The sequence below is a fragment of the Myxine glutinosa genome, chromosome 9 (assembly GCF_964187855.1).
Source record: "Myxine glutinosa chromosome 9, kmMyxGlut1.1, whole genome shotgun sequence".
Classification (NCBI taxonomy): Eukaryota; Metazoa; Chordata; class Myxini; order Myxiniformes; family Myxinidae; genus Myxine; species Myxine glutinosa.
Window position 1 is genome coordinate 89,596,337 of NC_136269.1, and position 26,903 is coordinate 89,623,239.

Consider the following 26,903-nt stretch of genomic DNA (forward strand, 5'->3'; position numbering starts at 1 on the left):
TCTTAAACTGCCTACCTTCTGGGAGGCTCACGCGGCTGTTTGGTTCACCCAGGCGGACTCCCAGTTCGCCCTGCGAGGCATCACCGCGGACGACACCCGCTTCCACCACGTTGTGGCAGCGCTCGGTTCCGCCACCGCGGCCCGCGCCCTGAGCCTCCTCGAGCACCCGCCGGCTGCTGACAAGTATGACGCGCTGAAGACGCTCCTCCTCGACGCTTTCACCCTCTCACCGGCGGCACGCACACGGCGCCTGCTCGACCTGCCCGAGCTCGGCGACACGCGCCCGTCCGAGCGCATGGACTATATGCTCTCGTTGCTCGGTGAGCACTCTCCGGATTTTCTGTTCCACGAGCTGTTCCTTCGCCAGCTGCCTCACCCAGTACGCCTCGCCCTGGCTGGCACGTCGATCACCGATCCCCGCGCCCTCGCCAGGGAAGCCGATAAGATCTCCTCGGCGGGCCAACACATCGGCACGGCTACCTGGAGCCTGCCGCCGTCCGAGGCGACGCCCACGACGCCCGAGTGCCCTGCGCGGTTGGAGGCCGAACTGCCGGTGCAACTGGCGGCCGCCGCGCCAACCGCTTCCAACACGACGGCCGGGGCCTCCACCTGACCAGGCGTGGTGTTATTACCACGCCAGGTTCGGACACGAGGCACGGACGTGCCGACCCCCGTGCACTTTCGGCAAGTCAGGAAACGGCCGGGCCGGCGTTCATTCCCAGCCATGAGCGACGGCCACTCGGGCAACTTGCTTTTTATTCAGGACAAGGCGTCCGGGCGGCGTTTCCTTTGTGACACCGGCGCCCAACTGAGCGTCATACCCGCCTCCGAGCAGGACAGGCGGGACGCCGTTTGCGGCCCCTCTTTGGTCGCTGCTAATGGCTCGGCCATACGCACTTTCGGCCCGCGCGACGTCACCCTCTGCTTCGGCAGCCAGCGCTTTCAGTGGACCTTTGTGACCGCCTGCGTCCCCATGGCTTTGCTGGGCGCCGACTTCCTCTGCGCGCACGGGCTGCTGGTCGACGTCAAACGACGTTGCCTTGTCAACGCCGAGACCTTCAGCTCCCTGGCGTGCACGATGAGCAGCTCCGCGCCGACCGAACTGGCGTGCGCCCTCCCGACGGCGAACGAGTTCGCTCGCCTGCTCGCGGAATTCCCGGCCCTCACGCGGCCGACGTTTTCGGCCGTCGCAGTGCGGCATGGGATCGAGCACCACATACCCACTACGGGCCCGCCGGTCTACACCAAGGCCCGCCGCCTCGACCCGGCCAAGCTCGCCATGGCAAAGGCCGAGTTCGACGCATTGGAGCACCTCGGCATTGTGCGGCGCTCCAATAGCGCGTGGGCCTCACCACTGCACATCGTGCCAAAGCCGGGGGGCGGATGGCGCCCGTGTGGCGACTACCGCCGCCTCAACGACGCTACCACCCCCGACAGGTACCCGATCCCGCACATCCAGGACTTTTCCGCCCGTTTGGCGGGACGGGTCATATTTTCCAAAATTGACCTGATACGGGGATACCACCAGGTACCTGTCCGGGCGGCCGACATCCCGAAGACGGCCGTCATCACGCCGTTCGGCCTGTTCGAATTTTTGAGGATGCCGTTTGGCCTCAAGAACGCGGCCCAGGCGTTCCAGCGCTTAATGGACGGCGTGCTGCGCGACCTGCCATTTCTTTTCGTCTATCTGGACGACATCCTCGTCGCCAGCACATCCCGCACCGAGCACCTCCTCCATCTCCGAACACTGTTCGGTCGCCTCAGCGAGCACGGCTTAATTGTCAACCCGGCCAAATGCCACTTCGGCACGACAACCGTTGACTTTTTGGGCCACCACATCACCAAGACCGGGGCCGTGCCGCTGCCGACCAAGGTCGAGGCCATCACCACGTTCCCGCGTGCCTGTTCCATCAAGGCCCTACAAGAGTTCCTCGGCATGGTGAATTTTTATCACCGATTCGTGCCCCGCGCTGCTCAGCTCATGCGGCCCCTTTACGAGGCCCTCCGGGGCAAGCCGGCCAAGCATGACAGCGTTTGGTCCGCGGCCATGGACGCGGCCTTCGTGAGCGCAAAACGGGCCCTCGCCGACGCAACGCTGCTGGCTCACCCGGTGCTCAACGCGCCCATCGCCCTCACTACGGACGCCTCCAACTACGCGGTGGGCGCCGTCCATGAACAATGGGTGGACGGGGTTTGGCAGCCACTCGCTTTTTTCAGCCGGCAACTCGGGCCGAACGAGTTAAAATACAGCACGTTCGACCGCGAGCTGCTCGGTCTATTCCTGGCCGTTCGCCATTTCCGACACCTCCTGGAGGGCCGCCCGTTCACGGCTTTCGTCGACCACAAGCCGTTGGTCTACGCAATGGCCAAAGTCACGGAGCCGTGGTCGGCCCGCCAGCAGCGCCACCTCTCCGCCATGTCGGAATTCACCACGGACATCCGGCACGTCGCCGGCAAAGACAACGCCGTGGCCGACTGTCTTTCTCGGGCCAGCGCGAACGCGGTCCACCTCGGCGTGGACTTCGTGCTCATGGCGGCCGACCAGACCACCGACACCTCGGTGCAGGCCCTCCGGGCGGCGGACACGCGCCTCCGCCTGGCCGACATCCCCTTCGCGGGCACCGTCCTGCTCTGTGACGTCTCCCAGGGCCAGCCTCGCCCCATCGTGCCCGTTTCCTGGCATCGCCGCATCTTCGCCTCCATCCACGGCCTTTCTCACCTGGGCGGGAAAGCTTCTCAGAAGCTGGTGTCGGCGCGTTTCGTCTGGCACGGCCTTCGACGGAACGTCCGCGACTGGGCCAACGCCTGCACGGCCTGCCAGCGGGCCAAGGTCCACCGCCACACCCAGGCCCCGCTAGCACCTTTCACCGTGCCTGCACGGCGTTTCGACCACGTCCACGTGGACCTGGTGGGTCCCCTGCCCCCATCGCGGGGGTACACCCACCTGCTCACCATGGTGGACAGGACCACCAGGTGGCCGGAGGCCGTGCCCCTCACCTCCACCACCACCGCCGACGTGGCGCAGGCGTTCATCGCCACATGGGTCGCGTGCTTCGGTGCACCGGCCGACATCTCGTCCGACCGCGGCCCACAGTTCACGTCCGAACTTTGGGGCGCGGTCGCCCGCTCGTTGGGGGTCACGCTGCACCACACCACAGCCTACCACCCCCAAGCCAACGGGTTGTGCGAGCGGTTTCACCACTCCATGAAGGCCGCACTCATGGCCGGCCTTCAGGACGATGGTTGGACCGACCGGCTGCCGTGGGTCCTTTTGGGCCTCCGCACGGCCCCCAAGGAGGACCTCCGGGCGTCCGCCGCCGAGCTCGTCTACGGCCAGCCGCTCCGCGTCCCGGGCGAGTTCGTGCCCGACGCTACCAGTCCCTGGTCCGCCGCACACCAGCGCTCGGACCTCCAGGAGGCCGCCCGACGATTTGCCCCCGTACCAACGTCCCGCCACGGTGGCCCCCAGTCCTACGTCCCCCCGGCGCTTCGCACAGCGGAGTACGTCTTTGTGCGTCATGACGCGCACCGGGGGCCACTCCGGCCGCCGTACGACGGGTCCTTCCGGGTCCTGCGACGGGGCGACAAGTCCTTAGTCGTCAACGTCGGCGGCCGGTCGGACCGGATCTCTGTGGACCGCCTCAAACCGGCGCACGTGGACGTCGACCGACCACCACGGTTGGCCCTTCCTCCGCGGCGAGGCCGCCCCCCGTCCACAGTTCCCCCCGCTCGACCACCCACCACCAGATCGGACCCCCCCCCCCCCCCCACGACCCTCCAGGGGTCGCTTCGGCCGGGTCATCCGGACCCCCCTTAAATTGACCCTGCCGGTGCAGGTCGATTCTGGAGGGGCGTGTGTAGCGGTTCCCGCTGAATGTACACAATCGCCTTGCACCTGCCAGGACGCGGCCAGGGCGCGATCGGCGATCGCCATGCCGGGCTCGTCCGGACGGGCCCAGACGCACCTCTCCTGGGCACGCCCGAACCTCCCGGGCACGCCCGGTCTCGTCTTTCCCGGGCATGCCCGCTCTCGCCTTTCCAGGGCTCGCCCAGAGCGCCCGGGCACGCCCAGCCTCGACTTGCCAGGCCGCATCCAGGACGCCCGGGCATGTCCAGACTCGCCTTTCCAGGGCTCGCCCAGAGCGTCCGGGCATGCCCGCTCTCGCCTTTCCAGGGCTCGCCCAGAGCGCTCGGGCACGCCCAGCCTCGACTTGCCAGGCCGCGTCCAGGACGCCCAGGCATGTCCAGACTCGCCTTTCCAGGTCTCGCCCTTGACACCCGGGCATGCCCGGTCTCGGTTTTCCCGGGCAAACGGCCCGGCATAAATGTGTATATATATTGCTGCCTGATAAACGGGCTTGTCAGAATACCTGAGCTGTTTTGTTTCAATAAAGCAACTCGGACGAATTCCGTCTTTGGTCGCGTCAATTCTTTCGACTCGCGTTGGAGCGCAGCTCCTTCAGTGGTGTATAAAGCTGGAGTTATGCTTCCGCGTGTGCGAGTCTGGGAACATGCATGGGTGTCGCCCGCAGACGTCTGCATAGGTGCACTAGGGGGCAGTGTCGCATTTACTAAAACTAAAGAATGTACAGAAAACGAAGAAGAACCCAAAACGGAAACCCGTTTTCACCCCCGTAAAAGTGTAAACAAAGAGAGTAGTGAAAAGGAATTTATACGACGTTTAATCATGATTTAATTATTAAATTATTTATTTCATTATAATTATACACCTGAACACTGTGTGGGGTAAGGTGTTCTATGAAGTGTTTAGTTACCCTCAGCAGAGGGTAACTAAACAGTTCATAGACTTTTACCGGGGGTAAAGAGGCGAGGGTATTGCGTTTGAGTCTGTTTGACTCTCTGTTTGTTTGTCTGTTTGTCCGCACAGAATAAATATGATTTTCTCTGCAATAGTTGGTCCGTTTGACAGGAAATTTTCACCATAGGTGCAACTCCACCTGTATAATTTTTTAATGATAATTATGACGTCATAGGTCACATGGTTCGGGCGCCATCTGGGAAAAACCGAAAATTGCACCTCTATATCTTCGAAAGCGCTGAAAAGGAAAAAATTAAGACATGGCTCATTGTAAAGAGCTCTCCATGGGGAATTAAACATGTTAATGATGATGTCATAAGTGCCTCCATTATGACGTCATATTTCGATAAGTACAAAACTTCATCCTATCAAGATGAAATTTATTGAGCGTCATGTAGACATAAATTGGTGGGGAGAAAAATAATGATGACGTCATCGGTCACGTGGTTCGGTCGCCATCTTGGAAAAACCGAAAAACTTTGCACCTCTATATCTTCAAAACCACTGAATATAAAAAATTGAGACATGGCTCATTGTAAAGTACTCTCCATGTGGAATAACATCTGTGAATGATGATGTCATAGGTGCCTCCATTATGACGTCATAATTTGACAAGCACAAAACTTCATCCGATCAAGATGAAATTACTTGAGCATAATCTAGGAATAAATTAGTGGAGAAAAAAAGGATGAAGACGTCATTGGTCACGTGGTTCGTGACCGATGACGAGGGTTTGCAATCTCTGATTGCTCTTTTTCTTGTTTTTATGATGTTTTAACAACATTATTGCTGGGACATACCTTGATTAAGTTTTCTTCTGGAATGTTTCTTACAAATATAATTGTTTTGTAACGAATTTTACTCCTCGATTCGTTCACATAATATTTACGCAATATTTCATTGAAATTGAATGGCAAGTTGCTGTCGAAAGATGTTGCTGTTCCAGATATTCAGATGTTAAAACGGATGCATGTTCTTCGATTATTGTTCCGATAACTTCTTGAACGTCCCTTCGCCCTCGTAATTAAATACACCCAGGTAAACGTGCCGACGTCATTATAACCGGAACGTAATAACGGTATAATTCGATCTGTCGACGCAGAGACGGTTACACGTGGTGTCGAAACGAGCCGGTGGCCGTTACGTGTACGTGAAAGCGCATCACGCGCGACGTACGTACGGAGCGCGCGAGCGCGTGGCGCGCGGGCTCTCGCAGTGACGTCATCGTGTCACGCAGCTCCGCCGCTCGCCTCCCCTCGCCGCAAGCGCGCGCATCTTCCCCGCACCATTGTTATGCCGATCGGCGGCCGGGAGCTCTTCCAGAGGCTCGAATGAATCCCCCGGGCGGAAAAGGCAAGAAACGGAAAGGTCCGCAGCGCCCGGGAAAAGACAAGACGGACAATCTGTCCCTGCACAAGCGCAATATTTACACCTTCTCGTACCCGCTCATTGCCATCTTCAGCCTCCTGCGCTTCCTCGCCTTCCACCTTTGGCTCTTCATCGCCTATGTGTACGAACGGCTCTCCGAGCTGGCGTCGGCCCGACGCGCCGAGCCCAACGAGCGGACCTGGGAAGAGGCGCCCATGGCCGGAGAGGACGAGCTCCCGCGGACCGAGCAGGTCAAGGCTGCGCACAAGCAAGCCTTCGAGTTCATCTCGTCCGCGCTCAAGATCGACGAGGATGACAAAGGTGTGTACTCTTTGTGCTTGCACCTTTTCCATTTGACTTCGGCTTCCACCGTTATATGTTTATACCTTTTTAAAGAACACACAAACCGACGCTTCCTCCACATATTTACCATTTTCATCCATTTTATTAAACAATGACGTTCCGCTGTGTCGTGCTCATTACGCACCTGTATAATAATTACCTGTAAGTCCTAATAGCGATCCTGGCGATGAGCAGGATGATAATAACAAATCGATTCCCCGTAAGCTAAAGGAAGAACCATTCCCGATGGTCAGCTTTAAAACATGCTCGGTTTGAGTTTATCATGGCTAATTCTACACATTTTCACAATATATCGGGTTTTAAAATCCCCTCCCATGTTGTTCAAACTGAAAAGCATGTATATGTACCGTACTGATCACGTGCTGAAAATAGCGGAGGTACCAGAACGGGTGTAGAGTAAGCATGACGTCATGATTCCAGTACACGTCATACCAGCGATAGAGTAGGTATTGTACAAGTGGACCTTCAGGGGCAAGAAGCACTTTCTGGTGAAACTTGGGTCTCTCTTGTTTGCTTACATACCCTCGGTGTGGGTCACACGACATGACGTCACTGATACATTTTAGTGGCCACAGCCCACAGGTGACGTGGAGTGCGTTGGCATCTTACTATAATTCACCAAATGTCTGTCCGTCTGTCCGTCCGTCTGTTCCCAGGTACCGCAAAAACGGCTGAACCGATCGCAACGAAATTTTGGGTGGGTAATCCTGGGACCCCCTGGAGTAAAATAGGCTATATTGTTTTTCCAATTGTTTTTCCAATTTTTCCAATTTCCAATTTCAAACTTTCCAGTTTTTCCAAACACGATGGAATAATATTTACCGATATGAACAGTGATGTGGCTTTAATTGAAATTCTACAAATACTGTTTAGATTTTGATGATTTGCGTGTGATATGATTTGAGGGATGTTTATATAAATCGTTTAAAATAAAAAAGCCTTCAATTTCTGATATTTTGCCTTTTCATTTGGGCCTCCCAATTGAAGCCCCGCCCGTAGGGTGGGTACCGTTGCTAGTGGTAATAATACATTTTCTAGATGCAGCATGAACAATTTTTATAATTGCTTTCACAACATCTCGTTCCAGTGTACTATTTTCAAAGACTCACTCAATGTTTGGATCAAAAGGAAACTCAAAAGCCATTGGAATAGCAAACTGATTGTAATGATAAAGAGAATGATGTCATGATGAAGAGAACCATATGTACTGGAATACATTGTGACACAAAAACATTGAAGTTTTGAAAAAGTTTAGTTGCTTTCATCACCAAAGATGGACGGAGGTTATGTTTTTACCCCTGTCTGTTTGTTTGTCTGTGAACAGGGTATCTCAAAAAGTTGCAGATGGACTAAATTTGGTGGAGAGGGTGGGTGTGTGACAAGGACGAATTCACTCAATTTTGGTGAAGATCCGAATCCAGATTCCCCCAAATTCCCATCCTGTCTCCAACACTCTTCCATCTTTTATCATTGCCCTTCTTTCTTCTACAAATAACGAAATGCACTCGTATGCTGATGACTTGACATTACATTCCTCCATGTTTTTCCCATCTGCCCCATCTTTCCTCACTCTACATCTCATTTGATCACAGCCACCTCTTTCAATTCGGATTTGCACAAGATTTCCCAGTGGGGCAAATGTAATCAGATTAAGTTTAATGCTTCTAAAAACTCAATTTCTTCCCATCTCTCTCTCTAAAACTCCTCTCAACTCTCCAATCTCCATTGAAAGCTCCACAATTGCACCATGTGATTCAACAAACCTACTAGGTATTACCTTAACATCAAAATTATCCTGGAATCCACACATTACACAAATAGCTACGTCTGCCTCGAAGAATGGGGAACTTATGTGCGCGGTTACCTTCTCATGTCTCTTTAAAAATTTTTATTTGCGCGAACTTTTTACCTTCTCATGTCTTTCCAAACACTTATGATCTTCTCCTTTTCAAAAAGCAGATGTTTTACTTCCTCAAGAACTCTCAGACTATTCTCTCTTTCTTCACTTTTCTATCAATACAGCTCTTTTATTTAAGGCCTTTCCTCAATGAGGACTATATAGTCTGTGACTGGAGCCTTCAACATAAAAAAAAAAATCAATATGCCTCACCCCCGCCCCTCTAAAACAACACAAAACTCTATTTTTATATCCTTAATTTTTTTTTTAACAGAGTCGAGGCTCATGTATGAGCTAACACATTAAACGCGAAAACATGCACGGACACATAAATCATACAATAAAGGTAGCGGGAGACAAGAAGGCGAGGGAGAGGAAAACATACAAGTACAACAACAGTGGAGGACAGGGATGTTGGTAGATCTGTGGATGTGAGAGGGCTGCAGAATGGAGGGGAGGGGGGTGGGTGGGTGTTACATGGTATAAAATAAATGGACACTACTTGGAATTTCAGGAAAGAAATTGGAGATTGAAAGAGGTGGATTTAGGGTGTTTTAATGGGGATAGAAAATATCAAGGTTTTGGATTGGGGTGGATCAAGGATGGACAAGAGATGGTGGTGAACAGCTGTTTTAAAGACCTGGAGGGAGGAGAGGGATTGAAGAGCATGTGGGAGTTTGTTACAGAGGCAGGAAAAAAGAGGAATGAAAGAGTGAAGGTGAGCACCGCAGAGATTCTTGATTTTGGCAGTTTCACCAGAGGGTTTCTGGAACATCTTGTGCGTCCTCAAGGAATATTTGGGGGACAGAGCACAGACAGAGCAGGGGGAGCTAGGGTGGAGAGGAGTCGGTAGAAGACAGAAAGACCGCCAGCCTGCCTGCTGTGAGAGAGAGAAAGGCCCTCAGAATCACGTTCATCGGGGGAGATAACAATGATTCTGAATGCTTTGGTTTCAACAGCGTGAAGCCGAGCTAGTTGTGAGGCGGGAACACCACCCCAGAGGGGAGAGCAGTATTCCATTGAGCTGTGGATGAAAGCTTTGTATGTGGTGAGGAGCTCAGGTGTGCCAAGGAAGGACTTAGCACGACGGAGGATGCCCAGTCAGTGACTGGCTTTGGAGGCCAGCTTGGAAATGTGGTTTCCCAGGAAAGATCATGGCAGATAGTGAGACCCAAAAGCTTGAATGACAGAACTTCTTCGAGAGGATTGTTGAGAAAGTAGATGAGAGAGTTTTCCAGATTCTCTTTTCGGAGAAACAAAGTGAGAGTGTGAGATTTGTCAGAATTGAAAGACATGATCCACTTGTTTGACCAGTTTGTGATTTTGTCCAGGTCTGCAGAGAGTGAGGAGGCTGCTGCCTGCCGATGTGAGGGTTGAGATATGGAGCGGCATATAGTGGAGTCATCAGCAAAGAGATAGAGAGGATTTTCCAGAGAGTCGGAGAGATCATTAATGATGACCAGAAAAAGCACAGGGCCCTGAACACTGCCTTGACGAACTACATCCTGGACAAGAAGGGGAGATGAGAGAATTTCATATCGGGCCACGCGTTGACTGTGACCGGAGAGGAAGTCCGCAAGCCATGCATGGTGGTTACCATAGATACCATTAGAGGAGAGTTTGGTGAGCAGGGCAGGGTGCCAGACCGTATCGAAGGCATGAGATATGTTAAGGGAGACGGCTCTGATTTCCTGTTTGGTGTTGAGGGCCTTCATCCATTGTTGAGACTGTAGAAGCAGCATGTCCAGAGTTATGTTCTTAAGTCACATTCTTGGGCAAGGTGAGTTGGCTCCAGGAGCTATCTACAGTATAGTAACGATCCATTTCTGTAATAATTTTTTGTCGTGTTACTTTGTGACTTAGGTACTTCTTCCACTCTGGTTTTCAATTGGTCTCCTCTCAGTTCATTTGTTGGTCTCCTTGTATTTACTCCGTAACAACAAGGTTCAACAAGGACCAACTTAAACACAATCCATCGCCATGTATGCTCCACTTATTTCATGATAGTTCCCTTCGCTCAATCGATTCTTTCATCAATCAGAAACAAAGCCCTCTATGTTGATTCACCATTTCGGTTTACAAACACAACAGATACAACTCAATATCCCTTTTTTTCGTATTCCTACAGATTCCCTGTTCATGCGAAGTGTGGATGAGAGTCGGTATACTGATCTACCAAGGCTCCTCATCACTGCTCTGTGCTTATTCTCATTTGCTTCTACAATTCTTTGACATTGTGTGGCCTACCACAGTACCACATGGTCGTGTGTCTTGTACCCTGTAACTTTACTTCCAAATGTATTCACATAACGACAAATAGTATTTGCTGATGGTGCATCATTCATTCAGATTCAAAGTTTCGATGCTCTCTGAGCTTGAACAATTGAGCCAGGGCAAAGAACAGCTCCACAACTTCAGACCATTCTCTGATAGTCCAACGATCCATATCTTCAAAATATTAACCCATAATCTGATAAAGAAACTAGAACGGCACTCAGTAGAGAGCATACCTTCGCCAGGTGAACAGTTTACGTTTTGTATCCCAGAGTAGACCAGAAAATCACAATACAGAATCACATTTAATCAAAATCATCCGCCCACAACTTTTTGAGATATCCTGCTATGTATCGTTTTTAGTTCTATCTCCCAATGGTGAAGAATTACTTTAAAAATTCTACTAGCCGGATCCGGATCTGGATCTTCTCCAAAATTGAATCGATTCTTCCTTGTCTAACACCTAACCTCTCCACCAAGTTTCGTCCAAATCCATCCATAACTTTTTGAGATATCTTGCTATACAGTATGTCGGTTTTAACCCTATCTCTCAATGGTGAAGAATCACTTGAAAAATTAAATAATTCTAATATCCGAATCCATATTCAGATCTTCATCAAAATCGAATCGATTCTTCCTTGTCTAACACCTAACCTCTCCACCTAGTTTCGTCCAAATCCATCCATAACTTTTTGAGATATCCTGCTATATGTTGGTTTTAGCCCTATCTCTCAATAGTGAAGAATCACTTGAAAAATTAAATAATTCTAATATCCGAATCCATATTCAGATCTTCATCAAAATCGAATCGATTCTTCCTTGTCTAACACCTAACCTCTCCACCTAGTTTCGTCCAAATCCATCCATAACTTTTTGAGATATCCTGCTATATGTTGGTTTTAGCCCTATCTCTCAATAGTGAAGAATCACTTGAAAAATTAAATAATTCTAATATCCGAATCCATATTCAGATCTTCATCAAAATCGAATCGATTCTTCCTTGTCTAACACCTAACTTCTCCACCTAGTTTCGTCCAAATCCATCCATAACTTTTTGAGATATCCTGCTATATGTTGGTTTTAGCCCTATCTCTCAATAGTGAAGAATCACTTGAAAAATTAAATAATTCTAATATCCGAATCCATATTCAGATCTTCATCAAAATCGAATCGATTAGTGCTTGTCACACACTCAACCAGTCCGCCAAGTTTCGTCCAAATCCGTCCACAACGTTTTGAGATATCCTGCTATGTATCGTTTTTGGCCCTATGTCCCAATGGTGAAGAATCACTTTAAAAATTATACGAGCCGGATACGAATCCGGATCTTCACCAAAATCGAATCATTTCCTCGTTGTCACATACGCTACATCTCCGCAAAATTGCGTCCGAATCCGTCGACAACTTTTTGAGATATCTTGTTCACAAACAGACAGACAGACAGGGGTGAAAACATAACTTCCATCCACCTTTGTGGGCGGAGGTAATGATGAACATATTTTCTCTGGTAATGAAACATTTAAATACCTTCAATGTTCCTGTGTCACCCTATTATTGTGAAACGCACGATATATATGATAACTTCATTTAATCTTTGATTTTCTCATGAGACAAGATGTATAAAACTGCCGCTGCGAATCTCACGCAGTCGCACTTATTTCTACCTTTTCACGTTTCTCTTTATTCATTCCAATTCTCGCTTTTCCTTTGTTTCTCTCTTTCCTTATCTATGTCACGAAGAAGAAGTGAATTCTTGCAGAAAGTTTTCTGTGAGGCTCATTTGGCTGTGCTTGGATGGGTTTTAGGGTAGAGGAGTAGCGGCTGAAACCCGAATCCTCCTTCTGATGACCCCAATGCAGTAGTTCGTCTTCAATGTGACTGGTTATAGCAAGCTCAATATTTAGATTTAAGGATTTACTGCCATGAATAAATGCCAAAAATTCTTGCAATGTTTAAAAAAATAAGTTCACATTAAATTTTATTTACCCAGCCATCATAGGACAGATTACTATTCACTTGATGAAGTTTTGAATACAAGAGGATAATGCCCAAACTCTATAGAAGGGATCACATCCTTCAGTAACCACCGACGCGTGGTAGTATCTTTAGGTAGTAACTAAAGATATATTGAGCACGTTTTGCGGAACCTTGTTAGCCCAAATTTAGGAGCCCCCATATTAAGCCACACAAATCTTGTTAGCCACAAAACAACCTGTAAGTCACAACAAATATGCAAATCCCCCAAAATTATGTTACACCAAACAAGACCGAAAGTCAAAAAACGGCGTAGCCGGGCTTGTGTGTCTGCGTGTGTTCCTGTATGTGTGTTTTCGTGTGTCTGCACGTGTCTGCATGTTTGTCTGTCTCTGTGTGTGTGTGTGTGTGTGTGTGTGTGTGTGTGTGTGTGTGTGTGTGTGTGTGTGTGTGTGTGTGTGTGTGTGTGTGTGTGTTAACGGTTTGATATTTCACTGGTCAAATTAATGCATAGAAAGCAATCAACGTACACTGTCGTTGCAGATGGATGTCGGAATGAACAGGCAACAACCATTATTTCAAGAAAGATGGAGGGATGGTTTCACATGATAATTTATTGTAACCATCCCTACCTTATTTACATACTTTTTGGGATACCATCCCTACATCCTTTTTACATTTAAGATAGTGTTTTTATTACTTGCCTTATTGGCCTCTGAACCAACCTTTTCATTGGATTTTAATTCAAATCAATGGCTTCCATCCACATTTGATATGGACTTGTAAAGCACTGCCAGAATAAATGTTAGCTGCAAATAAATGGATTTAAGTGCTAATAAAGTGAAATGAAAGCTACGATGATAAACGATTTATTGTTGTAATACTAGAGTGTGATGACTTATCTCAAACGATATGTCTGTGGCATTTTGAAGTTTCATGTCTGGTTGATTTCAGGGGCCTTTGACAGAAAATGATCCTGATTGCTCTTGGTCGTTTTTGGTTTGTTTAGTGTAATCGGATTTAGTTTTTTAAAGTTATGGTGTTTTGAAGGAACATTCCAGTGTGTTGTGTCAGAAATGCAAAAGTTCCTAAAATTTATCCACGGACCAAGCACATAATGGCGTATCTCTTTCAAAAGGTACAGTGTGATCTTTAACATGCATCTATCACTCAGGACAGTTGGCTGAACATTCCGGCCAATGTAAAGCTTACTCTTTGATGCAACACCCCAGTGCAAAGCACCAAGATGACAGTTTATTGTTACAGTTTATTACACTGCGCTCGCGAAGCGAAACGCGGGGTTAAGCATTCAGTTGTGTACGTGTGCCGTACATGTCTGCATTTTAAAAATTCATTTTCTCGGCAACTGTTGGTCTGATTGACACTAAATTTTACCGTAGAAGCGCCTCCGCCTGTATAATTTTTTATTCATAATTATGACGTCATAGGCCACGTGGTATGGACGCCATATTGGAAAAACTTTACACCTCCATATCTCCCAAAGTGCTCCATGGAAAAAATTGAAACATGGCTCATTGTCAAGTACTCCCCTTGGGAAATAAGATATGTTAATGATGATGTCATCGGTGCCTTCGTTTTGACGTCGTAATTCGACAAGTACAACACTTATCCGATCATTGTGAATTCTTTTTCTCAGCAACTGTTGGTCTGATGGGCACGAAATTTTCATCATAGGAACGCCTCCTCTTGTATAATATTTTAATGATAATCATGACGTCATACGTCATAGGTCATGTGGTACTGGCGCCATCTTGGAAAAACCGAAAAATGTTGCACCTCTATATCTCCATAACCGCTGCATGGAAAAAATTTAAACATGGCTCATTGAAAAAAAACTCCATATGGGGAATAGGTGTTGTTAACGATGACGTCATTGGTGCCATTTGTATGACGTCATAATTCGACAGGGACAACGCTTAGTCTGACCAGTTTGAAATGTATTGAGCGTGATATATGCAACAATTATATTAGAGAATATAAATTTATGATGTAATCGCTCACGTGGTCTGGCAGCCATGTTGGATCAAATTTTTTTAATGTTAAAAAATAGAAGAGTTGGCTCGCAACAAGTTGACTGTGCAGGGTAAGTATTCTATGAATACCATCTAGTTGATTACTGTGTCACAGTATTACATTTCCTTCTGCTAATAATGCCTGAATGCAGAAACATCAGCTTCTTGTATGACTGTATGCATTCTGGCTTTGCACCAAGGTCCTGCGTCGGTCCTTCAGATCCTGAGTCGAGCCATTTGAAGTTCAGACTGCAATTTAGTTTAGCTTGACTAAATTGAGCATTTCTCATCTTAAACTGAGCATTACTGGTCCTAAATTGAGTCTTTCTGATCCTAAACTGACCATTCCTGATCTTAAACTGAGCAGTCTGGTCCTAAACTGAGCATTTCTCGTCCTAAACTGAGCAGTTCTGGTCCTAAACGGATCACTCCTCATCCTAAACTGCGCAGTTCTGGTCCTAAACTGAGCATTTCTGAATCATAAACTGACTATTTATTTATGTTCCTAAACTGACCATTTCTGATCCTAAACGAAGCATTTCTGGTCCTAACCTGAGCATTTCTAGTCCTAAACTGAGCATTTCTGATCCTAAACTGAGCATTTCTTTTCTTAAACTGAGAATTTCTGATCCTAAACTGAGCATTTCTCATCCTAAACTGAGCATTTCTCTTCCTAAACTGAGCATTTCTTCTGGTCCTAAACTAAGCATCTCTGTTCTTAAAATGAGAATTTCTGATCCTAAACTGAGCATTTCTGTTCTTAAACTGAGAATTTCTGATCCTAAACTGAGCATTTCTCGTCCTAAACAGAGCATTTCTCGTCCTAAACTGAGCATTTCTTCTGGTCCTAAACTAAGCATATCTGGTCGTAAACTAAGCACTTCTGGGCCTAAACTGAGCATTTGTGGTCCTAAACTGAGCATTTCTGGTCCTACACAGAGCATTTCTGGTCATAAACTGAGCACTTCTGGTCCTAAACGGAGCACTTCTGGTCCTAAACTGAGCATTTCTGGTCCTAAACGGAGCATATCTGGTCATAAACGGAACATTTCTCGTCCTAAACTGAGCATTTCTGTTCCTTAACTGAGCATTTCTAGTCCTGAACTAAGCACTTCTGGTCCTAAACTGAGCATTTCTGGTCCTAAATCGAGTCTTTCTGGTCCGAAACTGAGCATTTCTGGACCTAACCTAAGCACTTCTTAACCTAAACTGAGCATTTCTGGTCCTAAACGGAGCACTTCTGGTGCTAAACTGAGCATTTCTGGTCCTAAACTGAGCATTTCTGGTCATGAACTAAGCACTTCTGGTCCAAAACTGGGCATTTCTGGTCCTAAACCGAGCATTTCTTGTCCTAAACTGAGCATTTCCTGTCCTAAACGAAGCACTTCTGGTTCTAAACTGGCATTATGGTCCTAAACTGAGCATTTCTGTTCCTTAACTGAGCATTTCTAGTCCTGAACTAAGCACTTCTGGTCCTAAACTGAGCATTTCTGGTCCTAAATCGAGTCTTTCTGGTCCGAAACTGAGCATTTCTGGACCTAACCTAAGCACTTCTTAACCTAAACTGAGCATTTCTGGTCCTAAACGGAGCACTTCTGGTGCTAAACTGAGCATTTCTGGTCCTAAACTGAGCATTTCTGGTCATGAACTAAGCACTTCTGGTCCAAAACTGAGCATTTCTGGTGCTAAACTGAGCATTTCTGGTCCTAAACTAAGCATTTCTGGTCATGAACTAAGCACTTTTTGGTCCAAAACTTAGCATTTCTGGTCCTAATCTGAGCATTTCTGGTCCTAATCTGAGCATTTATCATCCTAAACTGAGCATTTCTGGGCATGAACTAAGCACTGCTCGTCAAAAACTGAGCATTTCTGGTCCTAAACCGAGCATTTCTCATCCTAAACTGAGCATTTCTAGTCCTAAACTAAGCACTTCTGGTCCTAAACGGGCATTTCTGGTCCTAAACTGAGCATTTCTGGTCCTAAATCGAGTCTTTGTGATCCTAAGCTAAGCACTTCTGGTCCTAAACTGAGCATTTCTGGTCCAAAACTGAGCATTTCTGATCCTAAACTGAGCATTTCTGGTCCTAAACTGAGCATTTCTGATCCTAAATTGAGCATTTCTGATCCTAAACTGAGCATTTCTGGTCCTAAACTGTGCATTTCTCATTCTCAACTGAATATTTCTTGTCCTGAGCTGAGTCTTTCTGGTCCTGACCTTCGACTTGCCTTGCTGGGCAATAGTGTGAGTTAGTGGTGCCTTCATTTTTGAATATGGATTTTCTCAATGACAACCCTTTTTTTCGATTTACATTCCCATGTACATACTTTACTCTTCAGACTAAAATAATGTGTTGAGCTTTGTCCCAATGTTTAAAACAAATCCATGTCTTTATAAAGGCGTTTCTCCAAAGAATAACGCATATCCAAGACTGATCCTTAAAATGCAAGTTTGCATGCTTACCGATATGGGTTGTTGTCTTTGGTAATCTGAGGCGTAAGGGGAGATTTGTTTGTCTGTCAGTCTCTCAACCATAACAGTTGTGGCCGAACTTTAAAGGCAATTCCCCTCCTGACCTTTCAGTGCGTATTGCAATGCAGTGGTGCCCACCTCCAGATAGAGCTGAGGCTGGAATTCGACAATGGTATCAGCACACATTGGCCAGCTGATTTTGTAAGGCAACATGGGATCTTTAACCCAACTCGTGAATTGTAGAATACCATTGAGCTGACTCGAAGCCATCTCAAAAAGAAACATCAGAGCAGTCGTTTATATTCAGATCCTTTTCCACCAGGAATCAAACTCTGACTGAATAACATTTATAATGGAAATAACTCAGAAAAAACCCACAGTGGCATTAAATAAAAAGTAATTGTCAATGAAAGAGACAGCAGCCAGATGGAATGAGATTATTTATAGCCATGTCATCGTTATCAATGTCCGCAGGCCGCAAGGAGGAGGCTGTGGATTGGTACAAGAAGGGAATTTCAGAACTGGAGAAGGGGATAGCAGTACAGATTGATGGAGAAGGTAAGAATGCCACAATGTTTGAATGAGTGTGTCCTCTCATTGATCTGCCATCTACTATCGTACCAATGAATGAATAAGTTGCAAAATATTTTATGTGGCCACAAATTGCTGAAACATTTCATGGATTACCATTGAGCATTTTTAGAGAAGTTTATGAAGGAAAACTTCTATATGAGCTTTCTATCACAGAGGTAAGATGACGTAATCGAAGAAGAACGTATAACAACGTAAGAGAAAGAGCTTGTAGTGTAGCACGCCTGATAGTTACCATAGAGCAGCTTTATTCATACTGATGATACTGATGTGAAACAACTGATATAAATCACACAGTGGTGGCTATTGAATAGGACACTTGAATGAGAGAGTAGAGGGTATGAGTTCACATCCAGCTGAAGGCAGCAATATTACAGATTCATGAAGTTGAGTTTGTTTCAGGAGAATTGCCACATCGATACTCGATTGTCGGTAAAAACCCAGCTGGCTCAGTAACTACCTTCAGGATTATACCTGCCCCACCTGGTTTGATCTACATTTGGTGTTCGTTACCTCACCGTGTACCTTTGTTATAGAAGGTCATTCTGAATTACTCTAGGTGTGAACCTTCTCCTAAACTTACAACATATCAAAAATAAAACGATGTGAGAACATCCGACACTACGATAAGATGGATGAGAATTCACCTTCAAACTTAAATGGGAGCTAGAAGATGGTTTTGAGTCAATATTGATTTGCAGTGAGCACGTAGATTCGATGTATCAGTAAAAAACAACTATTTTTCACACCAATCAATTACACCCACAACAAAAAATATAGGATTACGCACACAACAACTGAGGTTGTTCTCATTTGTGTTCCCATCTGAACCCATTGCTCATGATGCTGTTATATCAGGTTCAAAATCTGTAAACTGCATTGATTTGTCCATTGTTTACCAATATCCTGGTAATTAATGTCAAAGCAGCACGGGTTGCTGATTGGCATCATTTCTGGAGAGTACAGCTGTGCCACTGATGCAATGCCCCTTGTAGGTTTAGAGCAGGATTTGGCATTTGGCCAGGGTTCCGGCGATAGCTCGACACCTACCCTTCACGAAGCACACTGTGGGGTATTACACTTTCACCAACTAACGCCGGCAGACAGGACGCCAGGTTTAACATCCATCTGAGGGACAACACACATCAATGTGAAACATCAGGGTGACAGTTTATAGCTTGTCCGATATTCAAACCCAGGATAGACAGCTCAGAATCTCGGTACATATATTTAGGCTATCCTGCCAGTCTAAAGTGTACTGATGCAATTCAAGTGTTGGCTTAATGGACAAGGCTTCAGATATTCGGGTCTTGTGTTTGAGCCCCTGTTGTGCCATTGAAATAACACCAGGTAGATTGACTCTGCCTGTCATCCTTCTGAGGTTAGCAAAATGAGTACCGGCTTACTGGTAATAGGGGCACTGCATCAGCGGCACAGCCACCCATTCAGATAATGATGCAACCAGCAGCCATAGGCTGCATACAAAAGAACGTGTACTGATGCATCATAATGCCTTTGTTCTGCGTTTGATTTATGTATAAGCTCCATCATGATCCTGAGATCAGTTAAAAAAAAAATATATATATATATATATATATATATATCAGTCACTATGCGACCCCCATATCATCAGTGGAGAACCGCCAGCAAGGTGTCCCATACAGCTGCTGCTGCACCTTGCTGGGAGCGATAAGCACCGCCTGCCACACGGTAACGTTATCTCTGGTATCCACTCATCATATGGAGTCGACCTGGTTGCGGTTGGGAGTTACTAATAATGGTATCTGTAATCTGGTTCTCCAACCGAATGAGCGGACAGCATGACGTCATCGCCATGCATGTCCGCATTGCCTGCAAAGCTCCAGAGGAACCATCTAGCAGTGCGTCATTACGGATTATAAATACAGATACTGTCACAAGTGCATGCAAAACTCACAGTTACTGACCTGGTTTCGCCCTTGTTGGGGCTTCATCAGGGCAACGCAGTGAGGCTTTCCATACACTTGTAGCTCTGTGAACCTTTCGGTTTTTATATCAGTCACTATGCGACCTTCATATCATCAGTGGAGAACCGCCAGCAAGGTGTCCCATACAGCTGCTGCTGCACCTTGCTGGGAGCGATAAGCACCGCCTGCCACACGGTAACGTTATCTCTGGTATCCACTCATCATATGGAGTCGACCTGGTTGCGGTTGGGAGTTACTAATAATGGTATCTGTAATCTGGTTCTCCAACCTAATGAGCGGACAGCATGACGTCATCACCATGCATGTCCGATGGTCGGTAACTAACCAACCTAACCTCCGACCTAACTTAACCTAGGTTAGGTTCTCCAACCTAACCAGGTGGGTAACTGTGAGTTTTGCATGCACTTGTGACAGTATCTGAATTTATAATCCGTAATGACGCACTGCTAGATGGTTCCTCTGGAGCTTTGCAGGCAATGCGGACATGCATGGCGATGACGTCATGCTGTCCGCTCATTAGGTTGGAGAACCAGATTACAGATACTATATATATATATATATATATATATATATATATATATATATATATATATATATATATAATCTTAATTATTGGTATTTGTGATGTTGATTTGGTCCCTTCATTAATTTCGATGTGTGACGTCATTACCATGAAAACATGAACAAAACTATATTTCAACCTGAACTCTTACTGGATTCTCGAAAGGATGTTTTGGATAATGTCAAAGTTGTTTTAGTTTTAATGAAACAGAATTAGGTGGTGAAATGTGATCATATTGATGGATCATTTATCAATAACTGGCAGGAGTGCCCGGCGTTGCCCGGTGATGTTATTTACTATTACCTTTCACACAAATCGGGATAATTTGCTATTACCTTTCATATAGCCACAAAGGCTCGGACACTATAGAATGGTAAAAAAAAAAAAAAAAAAAAATCCAATTTCTTTTTCAAAATGTCTTCTTTTTTTGGGGGCCTTAACACTTTCCCGGTGTGTACCCCGGTTTAGAATAGGTACACCGTATCCCTGCGTGTCGTAAGAGGCGACTAAGAAGGTTGACGTCAGGAAGGGCATCCGGCCATTAAAAACATTGCCTCAAAAAGAGAACCATGACAATTGCAACTACATATGGGCAGGGTACAGCCGGAAGTGGAGATCGGTTTCTGATGTTTGGGACATGGAATGTAGGGACAATGACAGGGAGATCAGGAGAAGTGGTGGAAGTATTGGTCAGAAGAGTGGACATATGTTGTGTGCAAGAGACGAGATGGAAGGGAAGTGGTGTGAGAATGGTGAAGGGTAGGCAGGGACAGAAATACAAGTTTGTGTGGCAAGGGTGCCTGGAGGGCGTGAATGGTGTTGGTGTCCTGTTTTCTGAGGAGTTTGTAGACAGTGTGGTGAGTGTGACTAGAGTGAGTGATAGGTTGATGATGGTGAAAATGATGATTGGAAAGCTCTTGGTGAACGTCATCTCGGGATATGCTCCGCAGGTTGGTCGGAACGATGAAGAGAAGGACAAGTTCTGGTGTGCGATAGAGAAGCTGATGGAAAACGTGAAAGATGAGGAAGTTGTTGTGGTAGGAGGAGACCTAAATGGACATGTGGGAAGGAGTATGGATGGTTTTGAGGGAGTTCATGTGGGTTACGGATATGGTGTGAGAAATGGAGAAGGTGAAAGGATTTTGGAGTTTGCTGATGGAGCTGATTTGTTGATTTGTAATACTCAGTTCCAGAAAGAGGATAATAAGCTTGTCACATACACGTCAGGTGGGTCGACGACAACCGTTGACTACCTGATGGTGCGCGTAGGCAAAATAGGGAGCACCTCCGGGACACAAAGGTGATCCCGGGGGAGGAGGCTGTTTCACAGCACCACTTGGTTGTCTGCGACATAAGGGTGAAAGGTGCGAGGAGAGCTCGGCGGGTGAAGTACGAACCGAGAATTAAGGTGTGGAGGTTGAAAGAGGTGACAGTAAGGGAGGCATTAAAAGAGAGGCTGAGTAGGGTAGAGGATGATGTGGTTGAGCTTGAAAGTGGTTGGATGTCAATGAGAGATAGTCTGTTGGGAGCCATTGGGGAGGTATGTGGATGGACAAAAGGACCACTGAGGCACTCGGAAACATGGTGGTGGGATGATGAAGTTGGAAAGAGGATTGACGAGAAGAGGAAGAAGTTCAAGGAGTGGCAGAAGGTGAAGGGTACGAGAGCAGAAAAAGCAGAGCATGAAAGTTATAAGGCAGCCAAGAAGGCTGCAAAGAAAGAGGTAGCAAAGGCGCAGGAGGCATGTAGGAAAATGTTCGGAGAACGCTTAGATTTGGAAGAGGGTCAGAGAGCGGTATTCAGGAATGCAAAGCAGATAGCGAAAGAGAGGTGTGATGTGATGGGGGTGAGTTGCTTGAAGGATGAAGTGGGACAAATCGTTGTGGACCGAGATGGAATTAAAGGAAGATGGAAAAGATATATGGAAATGCTGTTGAATACAGAGAATGAATGGGATGGCAACATAGAGAGTAACCCAGTTTTAGGACTGGCAGAGAATATAACTGAGAAGGAAGTTGAGGAAGCGATAAAAGCAATGAAGAGTAGAAAAGCGTTGTGGCGACGGGAGATGTGGGAGATATGTTGAAGGCAGCAGGAAGTTGGGGTGTGAAGAGAATGACAGAGATCTGTAATCTGGTGGTGAAAGAAGGCCGCATTCCAGTGGATTGGGAACTGAGTACCCTCGTCCCTCTATACAAGGGGAAAGGTGACCCTCTGGAGTGTGGCTCGTACCGAGCGATAAAGTTATTAGAGCATGGAATGAAGGTATTGGAAAGGGTGTTGGAGAGGAGGCTAAGGAAGAAAGTGAAGATCGACGAAATGCAGTTTGGATTTATGCCAGGAAGAGGAATGACAGACACGCTTTTTATTGTGAGGCAGTTGCAGGAGAAGTACATGGAGAAGAGGAAGAAGTTGTTTCTTGGGTTTGTTGATCTGGAGAACGCATTCGATGGGGTTCCACGCGAAGTATTGACATGGGCATTGAGGAAGTTCGGAGTGGAGGAATGGTTGATCAGAGTAGTGATGGCAATGTACAAAAGAGCACGCACAGCTGTAAGGACGAAGGACGGGAACAGTGGTGAGTTTGAGGTGAAGGTGGGAGTGCATCAGGGGTCATTACTAAGTCCACTACTATTTGTAGCTGTGATGGAGGTGCTGGCTCAGAACGTAAAGGAGGGTTTACCGTGGGAGTTGTTGTGTGCAGATGATCTGGTGTTGATAGCGGAAAGTATGGATGGACTGAAGGAAAAGATGAACAAGTGGAAGGAATGTATGGAGACAAAAGGTCTGAAGGTGAATATCGGAAAGACGAAGGTGATGGCTAGTGGTAAAGCATGTGGTGAGGTGGAAAGAACTGGGAAGTGGCCATGTGCTGTGTGTGCAGGAAGGGTGTCGGAGTGAATTCCATTCAATGTACAATGTGTGCTGAGTGGGTTCATCAAAAAGTAGTGGTTTGAGAGGGTCATTAACAAGTGTGGCAGCAACATTCAAATGTAAGGTGTGCACAGAGGGAGCTGCAGATGGAGGAAATGTTGATTTGGATCTTGGAGATGGCGTGAAGCTGGAAGGTGTGAAAACATTTTGCTATCTCGGAGACATGCTGAATGGAGAAGGTGGATCAGACTCGGCAACGGTTGCTGGAGTGAGATGTGCATGGAAGAAGTTTCGGGAACTGAGTGGCATGCTGATGAGGAGGGGAGTGTCGTTGAAGCTGAAGGGAAAGGTGTATGCTGCATGTGTGAGAAGTGTTATGATTTATGGGAGCGAGACATGGGTAATGAACGTAGAGCAGCAATGAAGGCTGGACAGGGTGGAAATGCGAATGGTTCGGTGGATGTGCGGAGTATCGTTGAGAGAGAGGAAGACAAATGATGAATTGCGAAAGATGATGGGAATAGAGCCTGTGATTGATGCTGTGAAGAGAAACAGGTTGAGATGGTTTGGTCATGTGTTGAGGAAGGATGAAAGTGACTGGTTGAGAAGCGTGATAGAAATGAATGTAGAAGGAAGTAGAGGATGGGGAAGACCGAGAAAGACTTGGCTAAAGATGGTGGAAGAATAAATGCGGGCAAGGGGGTTAACAAGGAGAGATGCAGAAAATAGGGCAATATGGAGAAGATTGTCATGGGGTCCGCAAGGCTAACCCCCGCTCTCGCAGTAAAAATGGCCTTAAAATGCATGTTGTTGTTGTGTTGTTGGCCTTAACACTCCCAGGCACTCACTGATGAACCTCTGAAAGTTTGCCGAAAATCCGTTCAGCCATATCTGAGAAAAATGGCGACACAGCCAAAAACACACAGACAGACAAGCAGCCCTCGTATAGTATAGATTTTATAAGGAATTGCCAATTAATTAAATCTAACTGCTGCCATATGCTCATTCAGCTCACATCCATCCGAGTGTGTACTCACATCCCACACGTAGGTTTTGTCTGTTTATATCAGTTTGCTGAATCTTTTTTCCTCCTGGAACAGCACGATGCATGCGTAGACAGCCTGCGATACGGGTATCCAAGGTCAGGCCCCATGTGCACTGAACACATACAGTGTAATGAGCTGCTGAATCCATTTAAGCTTAGTGGGGATGGGAACACAAAACTGTGAATTCATATCCAGCAATGCTTCGTTGACTACAAGCATACCTGATAGGTTTCAAGCAATTTCTGCATCATTCTTCATCATTGTCTTGTTTTCCATTCTTTCATGTTCAATTTTATGTGGAATTATGTAAATTTGACCATTCCTTCCTGATGTAGAGAATCGCTGAATCTGCTTCCATTAATGATATTCCATTGCTCCAGACAAAGGTTCTCCTTTTTATCTGTTTTCCCCACATAAGCACCAACCCTCATTTTCCTGCTTTGATTTCCTGCTTCTATTTAGCATTTCCCGACTAAATCAGAATTGTACCAATATTCCAGGGTTTTTGCATCCTTATGTACCTATTATGTTTTTCTCCTGAATATGTTGAGACAAAGAGATTGCAGTTGGAATGTATTGGTTGTTGGAATGGACTACAGAGTAGATGAGATGTCGGTGTCCTTTTATACTCAAACACAAAGACATTCGGACACAATGCTGCACATCAGCGCAGTACATAGGATTCTCATATGGGTTCCCAGCATCATGAGTGATGGGTTCAAATTGGATTGTTTCACATGCAGAAAAGCCATTGGAATATCCCCCATTTGCTGATGTGATGCAAGTCGTGACCTTTGCCTAGAAACCTTTCACCAAGGTTATGATTTCGGTGCCAAATTCAATTTATCCCTCGGGCACCCTGTCGAGGACATACCACTATGGGTGATGCATTAGAGAGTTTTATAATCGGTCTTCTTGTGGGAAGTGCTTTCGACTGCTAGGTAATGTTAAAGAATATACAATTGATGTTTGAAAATGCTTCAAGTTCCGTTTAATCACAGAAACGGGCGAAACATCAATTAAATAAACTAGCAACGGTACCCTCCCTATGGGTGGGGCTTCAATTGGGAGGCCCAAATGAAAAGGCAAAATATCAGAAATTGAATGCTTTTTTATTTTAAACGATTCATATAAACATCCGTTGAATCATATCACACGCAAATCATCAAAATCTAAACAGTATCTTTAGAATTTCAATAAAAGCCACATCACTGTTCATATCGGTAAATATTATTCCATCGTGTTTCAAATCGTGATCGATACACTATGATCGTGATGATCGTAAATCGTGATCGATAATCGTGTTCACAATCGCTATGTCGTATGTACTCCCGATACGTGTACCAAATTCCCGATACGTGTAACTGTACCAAATCAACAGTTGAAAGGATTTTGAGCCGATAGCTGTTACGGCCTTGGCAAGATCGATGGAGACCGCGATCTGTTAGCGATCGATGGAGACATGTTGCTTTCCTGGGTGCCGCACAAACGGCTGCACCGATCGCGCGGCACCCGGGAAAGCAGCATCGTCACAATGAGAACAATGAACGTTATGCGAACGCGAATGTTATGCGGGAGTCCAAACCTGAGAATGCTGGAGACCAAAGCTGAAATTGGGAAAACTAAATACCCTATTTTACTCCTGGAGATCCCAGGATTATCCACCCAAAATATCGTTGCGATCGGTTCAGCAGTTTTTACGGTACCTTCGAACACACAGGCAGACAGACAGACAGACAGACGGACAGACATTTGGTGAATTATAGTAAGATATCTGGTGATTGGCCCAGCTCGTATTGAAAATGATCTGCATGATTTTGGTTTCATCAGCGTGGTTTCTTCTGAAAATATTCATATTTTAAATGGCGTCTTTTGATGAAACGTTCAGTGTCGGACTCTATTAGGGGGAGGGGTGGGATCAATGGAATGAGAGGGGGTTGGAAGGAAGATGAGAGGAGTTGGATACATCGAAATTGGCTGTGGACAAAACTACACTCAGAAATTATATAGCACTGTACTCTATCCATACCGTCCATTCATCAATCCAGGTCAACAAGGAAGCCATACTGAAGCGCCAATGCTTTAGAATAACCTCATAAGAAGAGCATCCTTCTTACCATGAAAGGTAACATGTTGGGGTTATCTGACATGGTGATAGAAAAATGTATCCAGATAACAAACTTTTTTCTTTTTTCAGATTTTTGGAGGTACTAGCTGAAGTTGCTGTTTACGACGGACAGTAATAACACTTAAGTACTGTTCTTCTCAAGTTTGATTAATTCATGGAAATTCGGGTTCGTAATAATCATTCCCTTCTCCATGATAAACATTGACAGCAATGTATATCCAGTCCTTGTGTCCAGAAGCATTGTAGACTAGTGGAGCCTATACCCCTTGCTTTGCTGATGGACCAATTAGTTGTCCTGTTTGTCAGAATAAATATACCCCTGTGAAGAATGCTTTAACCTCAGCATTGCCCAGGTAAAAAATGGAATTGTAATACCACCAGGTGGCACCACCACCTGGTGGCACGACACCATACACATTTACAAAGATAATTTATGCCTTCCCCCACCCCCACTCCCCCGTGTGAGGCAACAAACAGCTCCCACATGCCTTTGTTATCCCCCACACAAAGTTGTATTTGTACCCCGAATTTGGAGTT

At 46.4% G+C, this 26,903-nt stretch overlaps 1 protein-coding gene across 1 annotated transcript in view; it reads left to right on the forward strand.

Annotated features, from left to right (window-relative positions):
• Positions 1 to 6,150: 6,150 nt before the first annotated feature.
• SPAST (spastin) overlaps positions 6,151 to 26,903 on the forward strand; it is a 70,792-nt gene continuing 50,039 nt past the window's right edge. The window contains exons 1-2 of the mRNA XM_078785109.1: positions 6,151 to 6,508; positions 17,673 to 17,756. Of these exons, the coding sequence (XP_078641235.1) occupies positions 6,151 to 6,508; positions 17,673 to 17,756 (442 nt within the window). The remainder of the gene's footprint in view (positions 6,509 to 17,672; positions 17,757 to 26,903) is intronic.